Here is a 21,811-nt window from a genome sequence, read left to right on the forward strand (position 1 = left end):
CTCTAAGGTCCTGTGCCTCTGTGATTATTCTAAGCCCAGGACCATGGGCACTGATGGACAATGAAGCTGCAAAGGTCTCTGTGGTGATCCTGACAACTGTGAGCTTCACTCCTCAGAACAAAAAGGCTCCAAGTAAGTATTTAGCAGACTCCAACAGCAGCTCACTCTTTCTTTTCCTTCACCAAGTAGCTTCCTCCTGGAAGTGTCTTGCTGGTCAGACCAGAAGTGCTGTTGCCCAGTGATGTCTTTTTCCAGCTCAGCCCCTGCCCAGCAGCTGCACTGTCTGCAGCCAGCAGCACTACTTTGCAGTGGCTGCTTCCAGCAGCAGCAACTCACAGTGGCTCTGGGTAGTACCAAGGACTGGGGTGCAGACCAAGGGGGCTGTTAAACCTTCTGCACCATGCTGAGGTGCAGAGCAAAAGGTTGCACCTGGTGGGAGGAGGGACAGGACAGGTGACCCTAAACTGACCAACAAAGGATTCCAGCCCATGGACTTCATATCCAGTATAAAGCTGAGGGATCACCAGGGTTAAGCTCTCTTCTCTTTCTCCTCTTCAATGGCCAGCACCTGGAGAGCATTGCCCATTCTGCCTCCCATTCTGATCCATGAATTCTTGAATCCAGTTTCAGAACCCAGCTCCTGAACTTGGTTCCCATGCTGCCATGTCACAGTGTCACAGTCTCACCAGGGTTGGAAGAGACCTCACAGACCATCAAGTCCAACCCTTTACCACAGAGCTCAAGGCCAGACCATGGCACCAAGTGCCACGTCCAGTCCTGCCTTGAACAGCTCCAGGGACGGCGACTCCACCACCTCCCCGGGCAGCCCATTCCAGTGTCCAATGACTCTCTCAGGGAAGAACTTTCTCCTCACCTCCAGCCTAAATCTCCCCTGGCGCAGCCTGAGGCTGTGTCCTCTCGTTCTGGTGCTGGCCACCTGAGAGAAGAGAGCAACCTCCTCCTGGCCACAACCTCCCCTCAGGTAGTTGTAGACAGCAATAAGGTCTCCCCTGAGCCTCCTCTTCTCCAGGCTAACCAATCCCAGCTCCCTCAGCCTCTCCTCGTAGGGCTGTGCTCAAGGCCTCTCCCCAGCCTCGTTGCCCTTCTCTGGACACGCTCAAGCATCTCAATGTCCCTCCTAAACTGGGGGGCCCAGAACTGAACACAGCACTCAAGGTGTGGTCTAACCAGTGCAGAGTACAGGGGCAGAATGACCTCCCTGCTCCTGCTGGCCACACCATTCCTGATGCAGGCCAGGATGCCACTGGCTCTCTTGGCCACCTGGGCACACTGCTGGCTCATGTTCAGGTGGGTATCAATCAGCACCCCCAGATCCCTCTCTGTCTGGCTGCTCTCAGCCACTCCGACCCCAGCCTGTATCTCTCCATGGGGTTGTTGTGGCCAAAGTGCAGCACCCTGCACTTGGAGCTATTGAAGCCATCCCCTTGGACTCTGCCCATCTGTCCAGGCAGTCAAGGTCCTGCTGCAGAGCCCTTCTGCCCTCCAACCCAGCCACATCTGCCCTCAGCTTGGTGTCATCTGCACACTTGCTGATGACTGACTCCATGCCCTCATCCAGATCATCCATGAAGATGTTAAAGAGGATGGGGCCCAGCACTGATCCCTGAGGGACACCACTAGTGACAGCTGCCAGCTGGATGTGGCACCATTCACCACCACTCTCTGGGCTCAGCCCTCCAGCCAGTTCCTAACCCAGCACAGAAAGTCCAGTGAGGGACTTCAGCCACACCAGAGTGGTGCCATGGCCACTGCCAGCAGGGGCTTGGGCTCAACACTGGTTGCTGTTTGTTGTTGTTCTTTGCATTAGATCACTTTCAGTTGGATTTCCATTTTACATTTCCTCTCCCTTATTCCCTTTCTCTTCCCTTTGGGAAGGGAGAGGGTTTAAAAGAGAGGTCTGACACTCAATTTGTGGCCAGCCCAGCACTGCCCTGAATCAGGAAGGACACAAAGTGTGAGGGCATGAACTGTGAAAGCCAGTGAGGAACCTGGGACACACAATTCTCCTGGCTGAGAGCATCACTGCAATGTGCCTTGGAAGGAGGAGGATTTCTGTGCTGCAGCACTGGTGTCACACTCACACTGTGCACACACTCAGCTGGAAAACAAAGGTTCTCAGGGAGCCACAGAGCAAACTTCTTCTCTGTGCATCCAAATGCTGAATCACACAACTGTCAGGCTTGGAAGGGACCTCAAGGACCAGCCAGCTCCAACCCCCTGCCATGGGCAGAGACACTTTCCCCTAGAACAGGCTGCTCAGAGCCTCATCCAGCCTGGCCTTAAAAACATCCAGGAATGAGGCTTCCACCACCTCCCTGGGCAACCTGTGCCAGGGTCTCACCACCCTCATACTGAAGAACTTCTTCCTAACATCCAATCTGAATCTCCCCACTGCCAGTTTTGCTCAATCTCTGCCAGTGTCTCACCACCCTCAACCTCTGCCAGTGTCTCATCGCCCTCAACCTGTGCCAGTGTCTCACTACCCTCAACCTCTGCCAGTGTCTCATCGCCCTCAACCTGTGCCAGTGTCTCACCACCCTCAACCTCTGCCAGTGTCTCATCGCCCTCAACCTGTGCCAGTGTCTCACCACCCTCAACCTCTGCCAGTGTCTCACCACCCTCAACCTCTGCCAGTCTCTCATCACCCTCAACCTGTGCCAGTGTCTCACCTCCCTCAACCTGTGCCTGTGTCTCACCTCCCTCAACCTGTGCCAGCCTCTCATCACCCTCAACCTGTGCCAGTCTCTCACCACTCTCAACCTGTGCCAGTGTCTCACCATCCTCAACCTGTGCCAGTCTCTCATCACCCTCAACCTGTGCCAGTGTCTCACCATCCTCAACCTGTGCCAGTCTCTCATCACCCTCAACCTGTGCCAGTCTCTCACCACCCTCACCCTGAACAACTTCTTCCTAACGTGAGGCTGAAGAACTTCTTCCTCACATCCAATCTAAATCCCTTCTCCTCCAGCTTGCATCCATTCCCCCCCAGTCCTATCCCTACCAGACACCCTAAAAAGTCCCTCCCCAGCTTTCTTGCAGCCCCTTTCAGATACTGAAAGGCCACAATAAGGCCTCCTGGGAGCCTTCTCTTCTCCTTCCACACAGGAGGTGCTACAAGTGTTTGTCTCACACAATTACATGGAAACAGAGTCACAGAGGGAGTTTGATTGGAAGGGACCTTAGAGATCATCCAGCTCCAAGCCTCTGCCATAGGCAGGGACAATTCCCACTAGGACAGGTCACTCAAGGCCTCATCCAGCCTGGACTTCAACACCTCCAGGGAGGTTGTAGAGCACAGAAGCACCCAATGTGATCAAAGATCACATTGGGTGCTTCTGTGCTCTACAACCTCCCTGGGCAACCTCTGCCAGTGTCTCACCACCCTCAACCTGTGCCAGTGTCTCACCTCCCTCAACCTGTGCCAGTGTCTCATCTCCCTCAACCTGTGCCAGTGTCTCACCACCCTCAATATGTGCCAGCCTCTCATCACCCTCAACCTCTGCCAGTCTCTCACCACCCTCAACCTGTGCCAGTCTCTCACCACCTTCACCCTGAAGAACTTCTTCCTAACATCCAATCTAAATCCCTTCTCCTCCAGCTTGCATCCATTCCCCCCCAGCCCTATCCCTACCAGACACCCTAAAAAGTCCCTGCCCAGCTTTCTTGGAGGCAACAATGGCAAGTTTTAAACTTAGAGCATTCCAGAGCCATCACCTTATTAAAACCAAACCCAGAGACAGAACTAAAAGCAAGCAAACAAACAAAGCCAACCAAACCAAAAGACAACAACCAACCCCGGAGGCTTTAATTGCTGTAAACACGAAACAAGTCTTACCCCAGAGATAAGAAACACTTTACAGAAGTCTAAAACAGGTAAAATCTGCAAAAAACTGGCAGCTTCCAGAGTGTCCTGCAGGTTGTCCATGTTGAGGGAAAGCTTTGCAGTGTAAATGAAGTCAATGATCTTCTTCAGGCCTATTTTGTTCACGCCGTGAAGCTTGATGCACATCAAATCCTGCTCCTTCATTCCTCCTGAGAGCAAAAGGAACAAAGCACAAAGAGACAGGTAGGGGAAAGAGTTTCCATCAGCGTTTTGGATGAAGATCATTTCATAAGCTTAGAGAAAACTGAACTACAGTTTCAAAGCTCCACTTCAACCCCTCCATCTGCAAGGAGCTATGGGGAGCCGTTTGCAGCGCTGGGCTGGTTCGGACCCACACATCTCTGAGCATCCAAAGGATGGCAGTTGGGGGGATAGGAACCTGCATCACTCAGCTGAAACACCACCTGTGAACATAGCCTTGAAGTAGTCACTTGCAGAAGCCATCATAGCTCTGTGAACAGGGAAGACTTCATCCCCATCTCCAGGAACGAGAGTCACGTCACAAAGCAACCCTTCCACTCGCAGCTGGTCAAACCCCTGCAACAACAACAACAACACAGTGGGAAGGTTTGGGAGGAAAGGAGGAGCCTCTCCCCTATGCCTTTTGAGTCTTGGGGTACCTATGGGCTCCAAATGAACACCAAGACATTGAGAGTGAAGATTAGGAAGGAAAAACTTTAAAGGGAGGGTGGTGAGACACTGGCACAGGCTGCCCAGGGAGGTTGTGGAGCACAGAAGCACCCAATGTGATCAAAGATCACATTGGGTGCTTCTGTGCTCCACAACCTCCCTGGAGGTATTCAAGGCCAGGCTGGATCAGGCTGGCCCTGCCTCTGTAGCAAGGCACTTGGAACTGGATGAGCTTCTGTGCTCCACAACCTCCCTGGAGGTGTTCAAGGCCAGGCTGGATCAGGCTGGCCCTGCCTCTGTAGCAAGGCACTTGGAACTGGATGAGCTTCTGTGCTCCACAACCTCCCTGGCAAACCTGTGCCAGTGTCTCCCCACCCTCACTGTTAAAGAACCCTTTCCTAACCCTAAAGGACCCTTTCCTAACATCTCCTCTCTGCCAGGAGATCAGAGGGCTGCAGATCAGGCAATGATCAGAGAGGGCTGCAGAACCTGTGCTGTGGGGACAGGCTAAGAGAGTTGGAGCTGCTCAGCCTGGAAGAGAGAAGGGGGATTATTGCCAAGGTCTTGTAATGACAGGACAAGGGGTAAGGAGTTTAAACTGGCAGAGGGGAGATGCAAATCAGATGTTAGGAAAGGGTTCTTTGCAGTGAGGGTGGTGAGAGACTGGCACAGGTTGAGGGTGGTGAGACACTGGCACAGGGTGAGGGTGGTGAGACACTGGCACAGGTTGCCCAGGGAGGTGGTGGAGCACAGAAGCACCCAATGTGATCAAAGATCACATTGGGTGCTTCTGTGCTCCACCACCTCCCTGGAGATGTTGAAATCCAGGTTGGATGAGGCCTTGAGTGACCTGTTCTAGTGGGAGGTGTCCCTGCCGAGGGCAGAGGCTTGGAACTAGATGATCTTTGAGGTCCCATTCTAAGATCCTGTCCCTGCAGGCCCTTGCAAACAGTCCCTCTGCAGCCTTCTTGTAGCCCCCTTTATGTACTGGAAGGTTGCTCTAAAGTCTCCCCAGAGCCTTCTCTTCTCCAGGCTGAAGAACCTCAGCTCCCTCATCCAGCCCCCATAGCAGAGGTTCTCCAGCCCACTGATCATTTTGGTGGTCTCCTCTGGACCCTCTCCATCAGGTCCTTCCTGTGCTGAGGGCTGCAGAGCTGGACACAGTGCAGCTACAACTACCTATAACAGCATCCTACAGTAAGAATTTCCCCTACAGCTCAGCCTGGCTGGAGACTCTGGAAGATGGGTGGAAGAGTCACCTCCTCCATGCACTGCAGACCAGAAGCTCAAACACTGAATCACAGAACCAGGCAGGCTGGCAGAGAGCTCCAGGCTCAGCCAGCCCAGCCTAGCACCCAGCCCTGCCCAACCAACCAGACCATGGCACTCAGTGCCCCAGCCAGGCTTGGCTGCAACACCTCCAGCCACGGCCACTCCACCACCTCCCTGGGCAGCCCATTCCAGTGCCAATCACTCTCTCTGACAACAACTTCCTAACAACATCCAGCCTAGACCTGCCCTGGCACAGCTTGAGGCTGTGTCCCCCTCTTCTGCTGCTGGCTGCCTGGCAGCAGAGCCCAACCCCACCTGGCTACAGCCTCCCTGCAGGCAGCTGCAGGCAGCAATCAGCTCTGCCCTCAGCCTCCTCTGCTGCAGGCTGCACCCCCCCAGCTCCCTCAGCCTCTCCTCACAGGGCTCTGCTCCAGGCCCCTCCCCAGCCTTGCTGCCCTTCTCCAAACACCTTCCAGCACCTCAGCAGCTCTCTGCAATGGAGGAGCCCAGAACTGGACACAGCACTCCAGGGGTGGCCTGAGCAGTGCTGAGCACAGGGGCACAAGAACCTCCCTTGTCCTGCTGCCCACACTGCTCCTCAGCCAGCCCAGGATGCCATTGGCTCTGCTGCCCACCTGGGCACTGCTGCCTCCTCCCACCACCCCCAGCTCCCTCTCTGCCTGCCTGCTCTCAGCCACTCTGGCCCCAGCCTGTAGTGCTGCTTGGGCTTGTTGTGGCCAAAGTGTAGAACCTGCCCTTGGCCTTGTTCAGTCTCATCCCCTTGGCCTCTGCCCACCCATCCAGCCTGGCCAGGTCCCTCTGCAGGGCTTTGCTGCCCTCCAACAGACCAAATCATTTCATTTGTGATCACTGAGGCAATTCCTTTCACTGCAGGAGTGTTCTGCCATGTGGTGGTGCCACAGAACCTGAGCCAGCACAGGACATTCCCCCAAAACTGTCCTGCCACCTTAGGGACCAGACCATGCAGCAATGTCCTCTGCACACCACTAAGGCAGCACCCACAGGGAAGTGCTGCAAGTGTTTGCCTCACAGAATTAGATGGAATCCTAGAGTCACAGAGCAAGTTGGGCTGGAAGGGACCTCAGAGATCATCCAGCTCCAACCCTCAGGGACACCTCCCACCAGCCCTGGTTGCTCCAGGTCTCATCCAGCCTGGCCATGAACACTTCCAGTGATGGGCAGCCACAGCCTCCCTGGGCAACCTGTGCCAGTCTCTCCCCACCCTCACCCTCAAGAATTTCTTCCTCCTTTCCACTCTCCCTCTCCCCTCTCCCAGCTCAAAACCAGTGTCCCTCAGCCTGGCCCTCCCAGCCCTTGGCAAAAGCACCTCTCCAGCTCTCCTCAAGCCCCCTCAGACACTTGAAGGCTGCTCTGAGGTCTCCCTGGAGCCTTCTCTCCTCCAGAAGGAACAACCCCAACTTTCTCAGCCTGTCCCCACAGGGGATGTTCTGCAGCCCTCTGATCATCTTGGTGGCCTCCTCTGGACCCTCTGCAGCAGCTCCAGGTCCTTCTTGTGCTGGAGGCTCCAGCACCAGAGGCAGTGCTGCAGGCGAGGTCTCGGCAGAGCAAAGCAGAGGGGCAGAATCCCCTCCCTGTGCTGCTGCTCACACTGCTTTTGGATGGAGCCCAGGCCATGGCTGCCTTCTGTGCTGCAAGCCATGGTGAGCTCCTGCTGCAGCCCAGTGAGCTCCTGTCACACAGCTCTCACCTCCTAGCTGGAGCACAGCTCCCTCTCAGCAAAGAGAGAGTGCACAGGGCTACAAGCCAAGCAAAAGCCCAGAGGTTTATTTCCTAGCTTGCTTCTAGAAGTGAAAGCTTCAAGCTGCAGGGCAGGAAGCAGCAAGCCCTGCCTGCTTGTGGGCACTGCCAGCACCCAGCAGTGCCAGGCAGCTGCTTCGGGGCTTTCTAGGAAGGAGCAGGCTGACAAATGCTTTGTTTAGAGCAGCTCAAGCCCTCAGCACGACGAAGAGTGAGAGAAGGAGAGGTAGTTACCTGTAAGACCACAGAGCTGTGAGTATTGCTGGTGAAAAACCTCGTGGTCCCTGTCTTGGAGGCCTGTAGGTGGGCAGAGACGCCCATATCGCTGCTGCCCAGAGCCACTTTCATATGAGGGTCCTCCTCTTCCACCAGAGATCTAAGGAGATCACAACACACAAACTTCAACATCAAACTCAGGGTTCATCCAGTGCTCCTCTGCAGCAAAACCAGAGCCTGCTGGGGTGACACCCAGCAGCAGAGGGGCCAGAGCTCACAAACCCGCAGGTGCCAGCACCAGTGCTTAGTGCTCCCTGGCTGCTCATCTAAGGAAGTGACACAGAAGCAGGCTCTAAACCACTGCAACTGCCAGATAAAACTGGGGAGAACATTTCCCCCTAGCCATGGAATCACAGAACAGCTCAGGTGGGAAGGGACCTCAGAGGTCATCCACTCCGACCTCACTGCCATGGCAGGGGCAGCTCTTGGCTCTGTTTGGTTGCTCAAGGCTTCACCCAACCTGGCCTTGAGCATCTCCAGGGAGGGAGCATCCACAGCCTCCCTAGGCAACCTCTTCCAGAGTCTCACCACCCTCAGACTGCAGAACTCCTTCCCCACCTCCCTACAACACCTGCAGAGTGTTTTAAGCCCCCATGTGTGCTCCCAGCACTGCAGGATGCTGGCAGGGCTCTCACCCAGCTTCCAACAGCAGTTATCCTACCAGGGAAACCTAACCCACTGAAACTCTGCAATGCTGAAGGTCAGGAATTTCCCTCCTTTGGCTTGCACCACCTCCACTGAGCCTGAATACAGTGACAGCAACTAGACCCAGAGGAGCTTCCAGTGCTAACTTCAAGCTGGGTTTAGGAACACTATTGATGGAATCACAACAGCTCAGGTTGGAAGGGACCTCAGAGGTCACCCACTCCAACCTCACTGCCATGGCAGGGGCAGCTCTTGGCTGTATTTGGTTGCTCAAGGTCAGGAATTTCCCTCCTTTGGCTTGCACCACCTCCACTGAGCCTGAATACAGTGACAGCAACTAGACCCAGAGGAGCTTCCAGTGCTAACTTCAAGCTGGGTTTAGAACCTCATGACTGGAAGAAGCCCTTTAGGATCTGAGACTCAGTATTTTGCTACTCCAGGCAAGCACTTCCTAAATTGAAGTTTTAGTGTGAAGACAACACTTAATGGTGTTTTTTATTCCAAGCAATTAGTGCCCAGATCTAGACAGGAGAGGCTAATTTTAGGCAGAAGTGTTGAAGAACTACTGCACTATTATTAGCCTTCCATTGGAAGCCTGGGATGGAAATGAGGTTCCCAGAAAGAGATCTGCATATGAGATCCTAACTGCTCTAACCTGTAATTAGCAGAGAATGTAAATAAATGCCAGCTCCAGAAACACTTCCCCAGCACCAGCCCTGCAACTCCCATGGTCTAATGCAGCCCCCATCAGCATGCAGAGCAGCAGAAGGCACACGCTGGCAATTAGGCACCAGAAGCTGTTCATCCACAGCTGAGGGCAGCAGCACTATTAACAGAGGCTCCATGATGCAACCCCCCCTCCCCCCAAGCCCTCAGAGCAGTCTGACATCACTGCTGCACAGCTCAGACAGCACAGGTCTGCCAGCAGGCAGCTTAGAGCATTGCCCTCCAAGCCAGCTCCAGCAATGACTTCAGGTGGCCAGCAACTCCTCCACGGCACAGCAACGGGGCCAAGGGGAGCCTGGGGGGCACTCAGCAGTGTGCCCAGCAGAGCAAGGGAGGCTCTCCTCTGCCTCTGCTCTGCCCTGCTCAGACCTCATCTTGAGTGCTGCCTTCAGTTCTGGGCTCCCCAGGTGCAGAGGGACAGGGATCTGCTGGAGAGGGTCCAGTGGAGGGCTAGGAGGATGATGAGGGGACTGGAGGGCACTGCCTGGTGAGGAGAGGCTGAGGGCCCTGGGGCTGCTTAGTCTGCAGAAGAGAAGACTGAGAGGGGATTGAATCAATGTAACTGTCTGAGGGCTGGGGGTCAGGAGGGGGGGACAGGCTCTGCTCACTGCTGCCTGGGACAGGACAAGCAGCAATGGATCGAAGCTGCAGCACAGGAGGTTCCAGCTCAGCACAAGGGGCAACTTCTTGCCTGGAAGGGTCCCAGAGCCTGGCACAGGCTGCCCAGAGAGGCTGTGGAGTCTCCTTCTGTGGAGCCTTTCCAGGCCTCTCTGGATGTGTTCTGTGTGCCCTGAGCTGGATTGTGTGCTCCTGCTCTGGCAGGGAGGTTGGACCAGCACCAGAAGAAGGGGACACAGCCTCAAGCTGTGCCAGGGCAGGTCTAGGCTGGCTGTGAGGAGGAAGTTGTTGTCAGAGAAAGTGATTGGCACTGGAATGGGCTGCCCAGGGAGGTGGTGGAGTGGCCGTGGCTGGAGGTGTTGCAGCCAAGCCTGGCTGGGGCACTGAGTGCCATGGTCTGGTTGGTTGGGCAGGGCTGGGTGCTAGGCTGGGCTGGCTGAGCCTGGAGCTCTCTGCCAGCCTGCCTGAGTCTATGATACTTTGGGTTCCTTCCACCCCCTGACCTCCTGTGAGCCTGTGAAGGATGTGGTTCAATTTCTTCTATCCCTCTCCCTCCCCCCCCCCAGTTTTGACTGGGATCACTTTGTTGATTGTCAGTGCTTGGACTCAAAAGGCTTAGAGGTGTTTGGCAACCAAAGCAATTCTGTGATTCTGTGTCAGGGGAAATATGGAATTTGAAGATGAGAAAAAAAATTGTTTTCATACTTTTTTTTTTTCCCCCTGCAAGAAAAAAACCACAACCAACCAAACTAAAACCCCCTCAAACCCAAAACCAATTAAAGAGGGGGCAAAAAAAACCCAAACCAAGCCACAACAGACACAAACAAACAACAAACCTCTACCCCAGCCCCCCTCTTTCTGTACCATCGTTGAATTCAGAGTTCCATGCAATGGGTTGGAGGACAGCACAGAGCTCAGCCAGTGCCATGGGCAGGGACACCTCTCACCAGCACCAAGGTCTCATCCAGCCTGCCCTTCAGCACCTCCAGGGAGGTTGTGGAGGACAGAAGCACCCAATGTGATCAAAGATCACATTGGGTGCTTCTGTGCTCCACAACCTCCCTGGGAAACCTGTGCCAGTGTCTCACAGGTTTCTTGAGCACCTGCAGGCACAGGGACTCCACCACCTCCCTGGGCAGCCTCTGCCCATCCCTGACCATGCTTGGTACAATGAGATTTTTCTTAATCTCCAACCTAACCCTGATGCTCCACTCTCACCCTGCTGCAACTTGAGGACATAACCTCAGGTCCTGGCAGAAGAGGCCAATACCAACCTGGCTCCATCATCCTCTCAGGCAGTTACAGAGCCAGAATCATAGACTCAGGCAGGTTGGCAGAGAGCTCCAGGCTCAGCCAGCCCAACCTAGCACCCAGCCCTGCCCAACCAACCAGACCATGGCACTCAGTGCCCCAGCCAGCCTTGGCTGCAACACCTCCAGCCACAGCCACTCCACCACCTCCCTGGGCAGCCCATTCCAGTGCCAATCACTCTCTCTGACAACAACTTCCTAACAACATCCAGCCTAGACCTGCCCTGGCACAGCTCCAGGCTGGGTCCCCTTCTTCTGCTGCAGGCTGTCTGGCAGCAGAGCCCAACCCCACCTGGCTACAGCCTCCCTGCAGGCAGCTGCAGGCAGCAATGAGCTCTGCCCTGAGCCTCCTCTGCTGCAGGCTGCACCCCCCCAGCTCCCTCAGCCTCTCCTCACACAAGGTCACCTCTCAGCCTCCCCTGCTCCAGACTAAGAGGTTTTCCCTGTTTGCCTTCCACATTTGGAACAGGACCATTTGTTCTTTAGAGCCAAACAACCATGACCCCCAAAACCACTGAGGCTGTGGTGTTTGGGTGGTTTGGTGCTGAGGTTGCTGGGTTGGTTTATGGGTTGGATTATTTTGGGGGGAGGGGCGGGGGAAGAATGTTTCATCTCTTTTGGCTTTTAGTTTGGTTGGGTTTTGGTTTAAGGTTGTTTGTTTTAAACACTCCACCTCTTTTACCTGCAGCTGAGCAGCTCTGCAGGGCCAAGCAGGCTCTGCCATTGTGCAGAGGGTGACATTCAAGAGCTGGGTTTGGCAGGAGCTCCAGTGCAAGTCAGCAGTAAGTGCTGGCAAGAGCTCACAGCTCTCCTGAGTCCCAGCCCTGTGACATTCACAGAGATGGAAAGAGCACTCCCAGAGTGACCAGGGACGAGTTTGCCACCAGCTTTGTCCCAGTGTCAGCAGCTACCTTCACACAACAAGAGAATCTCAAAATGGCTCCAGTTGGAAGGCACCTCAGAGATCATCTACTGCAAGCCCCTGCCATGGGCAAGGATGCCTCTCAACTAGCCCAGGATGCTCAAGGCCTCATCCAGCCTGGTCTTCAACAGCTTCAGGGAGGGGGCAGCCACAGCCTCCCTGGGCAGCCTGGGCCAGGCTCTCACCACCCTCACACTCAGCAACTTCTGCCTCAGCTCCACTCCCACCCTGCTCTGCCTCAGCTCCAAACCATTGCCCTTGGCCTGGCTCAGACACCCTCAGCCAAAGTCTCTCTGCAGCCTTCCTGCAGGATCACAGTCTCACAGTATCATCAGGGTTGGAAGAGACCTCACAGACCATCAAGTCCAACCCTTTACCACAGAGCTCAAGGCCAGACCATGGCACCAAGTGCCACGTCCAGTCCTGCCTTGAACAGCTCCAGGGACGGCGACTCCACCACCTCCCCGGGCAGCCCATTCCAGTGTCCAATGACTCTCTCAGGGAAGAACTTTCTCCTCACCTCCAGCCTAAATCTCCCCTGGCACAGCCTGAGGCTGTGTCCTCTCCTTCTGGTGCTGGCCACCTGAGAGAAGAGAGCAACCTCCTCCTGGCCACAACCTCCCCTCAGGTAGTTGTAGACAGCAATAAGGTCTGCCCTGAGCCTCCTCTTCTCCAGGCTAACCAATCCCAGCTCCCTCAGCCTCTCCTCGTAGGGCTGTGCTCAAGGCCTCTCCCCAGCCTCGTTGCCCTTCTCTGGACACACTCAAGCATCTCAATGTCCCTCCTAAACTGGGGGGCCCAGAACTGAACACAGCACTCAAGGTGTGGTCTAACCAGTGCAGAGTACAGGGGCAGAATGACCTCCCTGCTCCTGCTGGCCACACCATTGCTGATGCAGGCCAGGATGCCACTGGCTCTCTTGGCCACCTGGGCACACTGCTGGCTCATGTTCAGGTGGGTATCAATCAGCACCCCCAGATCCCTCTCTGTCTGGCTGCTCTCAGCCACTCCGACCCCAGCCTGTATCTCTGCATGGGGTTGCTGTGGCCAAAGTGCAGCACCCTGCACTTGGAGCTATTGAAGCCATCCCCTTGGACTCTGCCCATCTGTCCCTTCAGGCTCTGGCAGCAGCTCTGAGGTGCCCCTGGAGCCTTCTCCTCTGCAGGCTGCACCCCCCCAGCTCCCTCAGCCTGTGCTCACAGCAGAGCTGCTCCAGCACTGGCAGCATCTTCATGGCCTCCTCTGGCCTCTCTCCAGCAGCTCTGTGCTCTCCTTCTGCTGGAGACAGCAGCCCTGGAGGCAGGGTTGGAGGTGAGGTCTGAGCAGAGCAGAGCCCAGGGGCAGAATCCCCTCTGCTGCCCTGCTGCCCACACTGCTCTGGCTGCAGCCCAGAGACTCATCTTTGCCAAGTCAGCAGCCCTCAGGCACTGCTGACAACAGCACACAAAGGAAGAGCCAAATCCAAAGGAGAGAGATTTCAGAGTGCCCTGCCAAGACACTGCTCACTTCCAGAGATGACTTCAGCTTAGGGGGCTGCAAAATCAGTGCTGAGAGCCATCAGTGACAGTCACACCCGGGACAGAAGGGAACAGCCTCTGTGTGCCAGTGTGACACAGCCACAGCAAGGAGCTGTCACAGCAGCACAGAAGGGAACAGCCTCTGTGCCCCAGTGTGACACAGCCACAGCAAGGAGCTGTCACAGCAGCACAGAAGGGAACAGCCTCGGTGTGCCCCAGTGTGACACAGCCACAGCAAGGAGCTGTCACAGCAGCACAGAAGGGAACAGCCTCTGTGTGCCCCAGTGTGACACAGCCACAGCAAGGAGCTGTCACAGCAGCACAGAAGGGAGCAGCCTCTGTGTGCCAGTGTGACACAGCCACAGCAAGGAGCTGTCACAGCAGCACAGAAGGGAACAGCCTCTGTGTGTGCCAGTGTGACACAGCCACAGCAAGGAGCTGTCACAGCAGCACAGAAGGGAACAGCCTCTGTGTGCCAGTGTGACACAGCCACAGCAAGGAGCTGTCACAGCAGCACAGAAGGGAACAGCCTCTGTGTGCCCAGTGTGACACAGCCACAGCAAGGAGCTGTCACAGCAGCACAGAAGGGAACAGCCTCTGTGTGCCAGTGTGACACAGCCACAGCAAGGAGCTGTCACAGCAGCACAGAAGGGAACAGCCTCGGTGTGCCCCAGTGTGACACAGCCACAGCAAGGAGCTGTCACAGCAGCACAGAAGGGAACAGCCTCTGTGTGCCCCAGTGTGACACAGCCACAGCAAGGAGCTGTCACAGCAGCACAGAAGGGAACAGCCTCTGTGTGCCAGTGTGACACAGCCACAGCAAGGAGCTGTCACAGCAGCACAGAAGGGAACAGCCTCTGTGTGCCAGTGTGACACAGCCACAGCAAGGAGCTGTCACAGCAGCACAGAAGGGAACAGCCTCTGTGTGCCCCAGTGTGACACAGCCACAGCAAGGAGCTGTCACAGCAGCACAGAAGGGAACAGCCTCTGTGTGCCAGTGTGACACAGCCACAGCAAGGAGCTGTCACAGCAGCACAGAAGGGAACAGCCTCTGTGTGCCAGTGTGACACAGCCACAGCAAGGAGCTGTCACAGCAGCACAGAGGGGAACAGCCTCTGTGTGTGCCAGTGTGACACAGCCACAGCAAGGAGCTGTCACAGCAGCACAGAAGGGAACAGCCTCTGTGTGCCAGTGTGACACAGCCACAGCAAGGAGCTGCCACAGCAGCACAGAGGGGAACAGCCTTTGTGTGCCCCAGTGTGACACAGCCACAGCAAGGAGCTGTCACAGCAGCACAGAAGGGAACAGCCTCTGTGCCCCAGTGTGACACAGCCACAGCAAGGAGCTGTCACAGCAGCACAGAAGGGAACAGCCTCTGTGTGCCCAGTGTGACACAGCCACAGCAAGGAGCTGTCACAGCAGCACAGAAGGGAACAGCCTCTGTGTGCCAGTGTGACACAGCCACAGCAAGGAGCTGTCACAGCAGCACAGAGGGGAACAGCCTCTGTGTGCCCAGTGTGACACAGCCACAGCAAGGAGCTGTCACAGCAGCACAGAAGGGAACAGCCTCTGTGTGCCCAGTGTGACACAGCCACAGCAAGGAGCTGTCACAGCAGCACAGAAGGGAACAGCCTCTGTGTGCCCAGTGTGACACAGCCACAGCAAGGAGCTGTCACAGCAGCACAGAAGGGAACAGCCTCTGTGTGCCAGTGTGACACAGCCACAGCAAGGAGCTGTCACAGCAGCACAGAAGGGAACAGCCTCTGTGTGCCAGTGTGACACAGCCACAGCAAGGAGCTGTCACAGCAGCACAGAAGGGAACAGCCTCTGTGTGCCCAGTGTGACACAGCCACAGCAAGGAGCTGTCACAGCAGCACAGAAGGGAACAGCCTCTGTGTGCCCAGTGTGACACAGCCACAGCAAGGAGCTGTCACAGCAGCACAGAAGGGAACAGCCTCTGTGCCCCAGTGTGACACAGCCACAGCAAGGAGCTGTCACAGCAGCACAGAAGGGAACAGCCTCTGTGTGCCAGTGTGACACAGCCACAGCAAGGAGCTGTCACAGCAGCACAGAAGGGAACAGCCTCTGTGTGCCAGTGTGACACAGCCACAGCAAGGAGCTGTCACAGCAGCACAGAGGGGAACAGCCTCTGTGTGCCAGTGTGACACAGCCACAGCAAGGAGCTGTCACAGCAGCACAGAAGGGAACAGCCTCTGTGTGCCCAGTGTGACACAGCCACAGCAAGGAGCTGTCACAGCAGCACAGAAGGGAACAGCCTCTCTGTGTGCCCCACAGCAAGAACCTGTCTGCTCTGGACCCTTACCCAAGGCCCTCTCCACATTCACTGCAGAGGGCTGCCAAGCACTGCAATGAATCAGAGCACAAGGAATGCAGACCTGTCCATCCTGGCACGTCAGAGTCACTGCAGTGTGCCCCAAGGAAGCCTTTTACCAGGCTGAAAAGTGAATTCATTCTCTAATGTCTTGCTGTGATCAGCAGGCATCACCGCAGCAGATGTGCAGGAGGCTTTGCTCCAGAGCTGCTTAGTCTGGAGCAGAGCAGCCCCAGGGCAGGGGCACCTCAGCAGTGCTTTAAGGGTGGGTGTCAGGAGGAGATGGGCCCAGGCTGTTTTCAGAGAGCTCCAGGCTCAGCCAGCCCAGCCTAGCACCCAGCCCTGCCCAACCAACCAGACCATGGCACTCAGTGCCCCAGCCAGGCTTGGCTGCAACACCTCCAGCCACAGCCACTCCACCACCTCCCTGGGCAGCCCATTCCAGTGCCAATCACTCTCTCTGCCAGGAACTTCCTCCTAACAGCCAGCCTAGACCTGCCCTGGCACAGCTTCAGGCTGTGTCCCCTTCTTCTGCCCCTGGCTGCCTGGCAGCAGAGCCCAACCCCACCTGGCTACAGCTTCCCTGCAGGCAGCTGCAGGCAGCAATGAGCTCTGCCCTGAGCCTCCTCTGCTGCAGGCTGCACCCCCCCAGCTCCCTCAGCCTCTCCTCACAGGGCTGTGCCCCACTCTCCCCAGCTATACTCCTATATGACCTTCTTGAGGTGAACCTGCATTGACAGAGGGGTTGGACTTGATAGTGTCCAAGCCAAGCCTGGCTGGGGCACTTAGTGCCATGGTCTGGTTGGTTGGACCATGCTGGTGCTAGATTGGGCTGGATGAGCCTGGAGCTCTCTTCCAACCTGCTTGATTCTATGATTCTATGTCCAGAGGCCCCTTCCAATCCCTACCATTCTGTGCCTTCTGTTAATGCAAAGGCAGCTGGAAGGTGAACATTTGCTCAGTGGGTCTTCATCAGTCTTCACCAGCTTAACAGCAGGCACCTGCCCCCACAGGTGGCACCAGGACATGCTCAGGCTGGCACAGACATGAGGCAGCTCACAAGTCCTGAGGAACACCAAATGCTGCTTTGGGAACCACACAGGACTTGTGTCCACTCCTGCTGCCAGCTCTCCAGAACGAATGCAGGCAGTTAGGAAACCATCAATCATGGAACCATAGACTGGGCTGGATTGGAAGAGACCTCCAAAGCTCATCCAGTCCAACCCCCTGCACTCAGCAGGGACATCTTTCACTGGAGCAGGTTGCTCAGAGCCCACTCAAGTCTCACATTGAAGATCAACATGGATGGGGCCTCCACTACCTCCCTGGGCAACCTGTTGCAACCTTCCAGCACCCTCCTGGTGCAGAGCTTGCCCTGAAGTGCCTTTGAAGGAGAAACAGCAACATGTCCATAGCAGAAGGGCCACCAACCTGGTGAGCTGGGGCAGGATCTTAGACCCTCTATGCACATCAGACCTTGGACCTTACTCCCTCAGCTGAAAGCTTGCTAACAAACACAGCTCCCCACATCTCCAGCACCACTGCAGCTTGCAGCTCCCTTCAGACACAGACACATAGAATGGGTTAGGGTGGAAGAGACCTCAAAGCTCAGCCAGTGCCAAGCCCCTGCAGGGACAGCTCTCACGAGAACAGGTAGCTCAAGGCCTCATCCAGCCTGGCCTTGAACATCTCCAGGGAGGTTGTGGAGCACAGAAGCACCCAATGTGATCTTTGATCTTTGATCTTTGATCACATTGGGTGCTTCTGTGCTCCACAACCTCCCTGGGAAACCTGTGCCAGTGTCTCACCACCCTCAGCCTGTGCCAGCCTCTCACCACCCTCAACCTGTGCCAGTCTCTCACCACTCTCACTGCAAACAACTTCTTCCTAACATCCACTTTCAATCTCCCCTCTGCCACTTCAAACCCATTCCTCCTCCTCCTGGCATCACCAGACCTTGTCAATAGTCCCTCCCCAGCCCTCCTGCAGCCCCCTGCAGATCCTGCAAGGCCACTCCAAGCTCTCCTCCAAGCCTTCTCCTCTCCAGGCTGCACAGCCCCAACTCTCTCAGCCTGTGCTCAGAGCAGAGCTGCTGCACCCCTCTCAGCATCTTGGTGGCCTCCTCAGCAGCAAGTCCACACTCCAAAAGGTTTCCCACAAGCACTGCTGACTGGTTGTGAACTGGCTGGAGTTACATCTTAGTTCACGCAGGCAAACAGCTCCCTAAAGCACTGAGCAAACATTAACCTCTTTCAAACAGTTCAGAGGCATCCAGGAGGCCCAAGACAAGCAGTGGAAAATGTGACACAGTTGCCTCACAACCAGACCACTCAAATGATGGAGATGCCACTTTGTATAGAGGTGAGGAATGGAAGCAAACAATATTCTGTTTGCAGGCTTTCTTCAGCAGCAGCTGAACTCCTGATCCAGGAGAAACAGAGAGGAGCTGAAGCTGAGGCAGCAGTGCCCAGGTGGGCAGCAGAGCCAATGGCATCCTGGGCTGGCTCAGGAGCAGTGTGGGCAGCAGGACAAGGGAGGTTCTTGTGACCCTGTGCTCAGCACTGCTCAGGCCACCCCTGCAGTGCTGTGTCCTGCTCTGGGCTCCTCCATTGCAGAGAGATGTTGAGGTGCTGGAAGGTGTTTGGAGAAGGGCAGCAAGGCTGGGGAGGGGCCTGGAGCACAGCCCTGTGAGGAGAGGCTGAGGGAGCTGGGGGGGTGCAGCCTGCAGCAGAGGAGGCTCAGGACAGAGCTGATTGCTGCCTGCAGCTGCCTGCAGGGAGGCTGTAGCCAGGTGGGGTTGGGCTCTGCTGCCAGGCAGCCAGCACCAGAAGGAGGGGACACAGTCTGGAGCTGTGCCAGGGTAGGTCTAGGCTGGCTGTGAGGAGGAAGTTGTTGGCAGAGAGAGTGATTGGCACTGGAATGGGCTGCCCAGGGAGGTGGTGGAGTGGCCGTGGCTGGAGGTGTTGCAGCCAAGCCTGGCTGGGGCACTGAGTGCCATGGTCTGGTTGGTTGGGCAGGGCTGGGTGCTAGGCTGGGCTGGCTGAGCCTGGAGCTCTCTGCCAGCCTGCTTGAGTCTGTGATTATTGGGGATTTGCTCATTTACAGCAGTAAAGCACTGATCTGCTTGGAGCTGTCAGAGGATGGAGCAGAGCCTCTGAAAACAAATTAAGGAGCTCAGCCTACAGCTACAGATATTTTGGAGTGCCTGCTCTGTGAGGTATTTAAAGCTTCCAGTCTTTACATAACTCTCTGAAAGCTTGCCAAAGCCACAGCAGCCAGCCCCCAGCCTTCCATTTGGTGCTGCTCAATAGCTGGCTTTGAAAGGATGATAACCTTCTTCTCTCTGTCAAGCTGCTGCTCAATGAGCCACGGCCGCGAGAGGAGAGCCTCAGCCCGCACCGCTGCCACGCTGCTGCTGGGCAGCAGACAAGGCAGGGCACTGCCATGGCAGGCTCAGATACTCTTACTGCTTTATCAGCTATCCAAAGAGCCTGCTGTAGAACAGGGCTGTCCCTCTGGGCAAGGTGAGCGAGTTGAGGATGCTCTGATCGCTGCAGAGGGCTTGCACTAGAAGACATTCGAAGGTCCCTTCAAACCCAGACCGCTCTATGATTCTGTCCTGCAGCTGGGGCAGGGCAATGCCAAGCACACACCCAGGCTGGGCAAGGAGTGGCTCAAAAGCAGCCTGCAGGAGGCCTTGGGGAGGTCAGTTGGTGCCAAAGTGCCCAGCAGGTAGCACTGGTGGCTGGCAGCCCAGAGCCAGCTGTGTGCTGGCTGCAGCCAGAGCAGGGAGAGCAGCAGCACAGGGAGGGGATTCTGCCCCTCCACTCTGCTCTGCTCAGCCCTCACCTGCAGCACTGCCTCCAGTGCTGGGGAACACAGCACAAGAACCACCTGGAGCTGCTGCAGAGGGGCCAGAGGAGGCCACCAAGGTGATCAGAGGCTGCAGAAGCTCTGCTGTGGGGACAGGCAGGGAGAGTTGGGGCTGTTGAGGCAGCAGAAGAGAAGGCTGCAGGGAGAGCTCAGAGCAGCCTTGCAGTGCCTGAAGGGGCTGCAGGAGAGCTGGGGAGGGACTTGTGACAAGGGCTGGGAGTGACAGGCTGAGGGACAATGGCTTTGAGCTGGGAGAGGGGAGAGTGAGAGTGGAGAGGAGGAAGAAATTGCTGAGAGTGAGGGTGGGGAGAGACTGGCACAGGTTGAGGGTGGTGAGACACTGGCACAGGTTGAGGGTGGTGAGACACTGGCACAGGTTTCCCAGGGAGGTTGTGGAGCACAGAAGCACCCAATGTGATCTTTGATCACATTGGGTGCTTCTGTGCTCCACAACCTCCCTGGAGATGCTGGAGGCCAGGCTGGATGAGACCTTGAGTGACCTGTTCTGGTGGGAAGTGTCCCTGCCCATGGCAGGGGCTTGGCACTGGCTGATCTCTGTGCTGTCCTCCAACCCAGCCCATCCTACAGCTCTCTGAATCCCATCCCTGCAGCCACAGAGGAATGAAAACCAAAAGGGAAGCTGCAATTATTCTTAGGTAGAGAGGAATTCTTTGCTCTGGGTGCAGCCTCTGACCATGTTTTTCAGCATGCTGAGCCTGCCAGCAGACGATTTACCTATTGATTACTTCTCTGTCTTCCCATTAGGAAGAGATGCTCCAGCTTTGCAAATTATGAACTGAAACCCCCCCCCAGCAAACTCCAGCCCCTCCTATCAGCTCGAGAAGCAGAGCTGACACAGCATCACTGCACAGATGTCCTGGTGCTTCTGTGAGGAAAGGGAAATACCAATGTAAGGGAGGTGAGCAGAGGTGAGCAAATGATCCACTCGTGCTCTGTCACACTTCCACCCTGATTCTTCTACCCACACAACCTCAGGAAACCCTTTCTGCTGGCAAAGAATTAAACTTCTGCACTTAAAAGTCACAGAGTGTTAGGGGTTAGAAGGGGCCTCAGCCAGTCCAATCCTCTTTGCCAAAGCAGGGTCACAAAGGAACAGCATCCAGCTCTGAGGTCCCCAGCATCAGAGGGACTCTTGGAGCAAAGCCAGAGGAAGGCCACAAAGATGAGCACAGAATCAGACAGGCTGGAAGAGAGCTCCAGGATCATCCAGTCCAACCTAGCACCCAGCCCTGTCCAGTCAACCAGACCATGGCACTAAGTGCCCCAGCAAGGCTTTGCTTGAACACCTCCAGGTTTCTGCTGGATCAGGAGTTCAGCTGCTGCTGGAGAAAGCCTGCAATGGCTGCAGCTGCTCTGCTATGAGGACAGTGTGAGTGCAGCCCAGACACAGCCCTGTGCTGGGCTGCAGCCAGAGCAGTGTGGGCACAGGGCAGGGGAGGGGATTCTGCCCCTTGGCTCTGCTCTCCTCAGACCTCACCTGCAGTCCTGGGGGCAGTTCTGGAGCCCCCAGCACAAGCAGCACATGGAAGTGTTGGAGCCAGTGCAGAGGAGGCCACCAAGATGCTGAGAGGGCTGCAGCAGCTCTGCTCTGAGCACAGGCTGAGAGAGTTGGGGCTGTGCAGCCTGGAGAGGAGAAGGCTTGGAGGAGACCTTGGAGTGGCCTTGCAGGATCTGCAGGGAGCTGCAGGAGGGCTGTGGAGGGACTATTGACAAGGTCTGGGAATGAGAGGAGGAGGAGGAGGAATGGGTTTGAAGTGGCAGAGGGGAGGTTGGAACTGGATGTTAGGAAGAAGTTGTTTGCAGTGAGAGTGGTGAGAGACTGGCACAGGTTGAGGGTGGTGAGACACTGGCACAGGTTGCCAGGGAGGTGGTCAAGGCCAGGCTGGATGAGACCTTGAGCTACCTGTTCTAGTGAGAAGTGTCCCTGACCATGGCAGGGGGCTGGAGCTGGATAATGTTTAAGGTCCCTTCCAAGCCAAACGATTC

The 21,811-nt window shown here is 56.0% G+C and overlaps 1 protein-coding gene across 8 annotated transcripts in view; it reads right to left on the reverse strand.

Annotated features, from left to right (window-relative positions):
* Positions 1 to 21,811, reverse strand: part of KLHL13 (kelch like family member 13) — a 128,065-nt gene that overhangs the window by 24,682 nt on the left and 81,572 nt on the right. For all 8 annotated transcript variants that reach the window (XM_064159641.1, XM_064159640.1, XM_064159636.1 and 5 more), the window contains 3 exons: positions 7,820 to 7,961; positions 4,309 to 4,441; positions 3,857 to 4,053 (listed from right to left, as the gene is read on the reverse strand). In XM_064159641.1, the coding sequence (XP_064015711.1) occupies positions 3,857 to 4,053; positions 4,309 to 4,441; positions 7,820 to 7,961 (472 nt within the window). The remainder of the gene's footprint in view (positions 1 to 3,856; positions 4,054 to 4,308; positions 4,442 to 7,819; positions 7,962 to 21,811) is intronic.

Source organism: Pogoniulus pusillus, chromosome 19 (genome assembly GCF_015220805.1).
Source record: "Pogoniulus pusillus isolate bPogPus1 chromosome 19, bPogPus1.pri, whole genome shotgun sequence".
Classification (NCBI taxonomy): Eukaryota; Metazoa; Chordata; class Aves; order Piciformes; family Lybiidae; genus Pogoniulus; species Pogoniulus pusillus.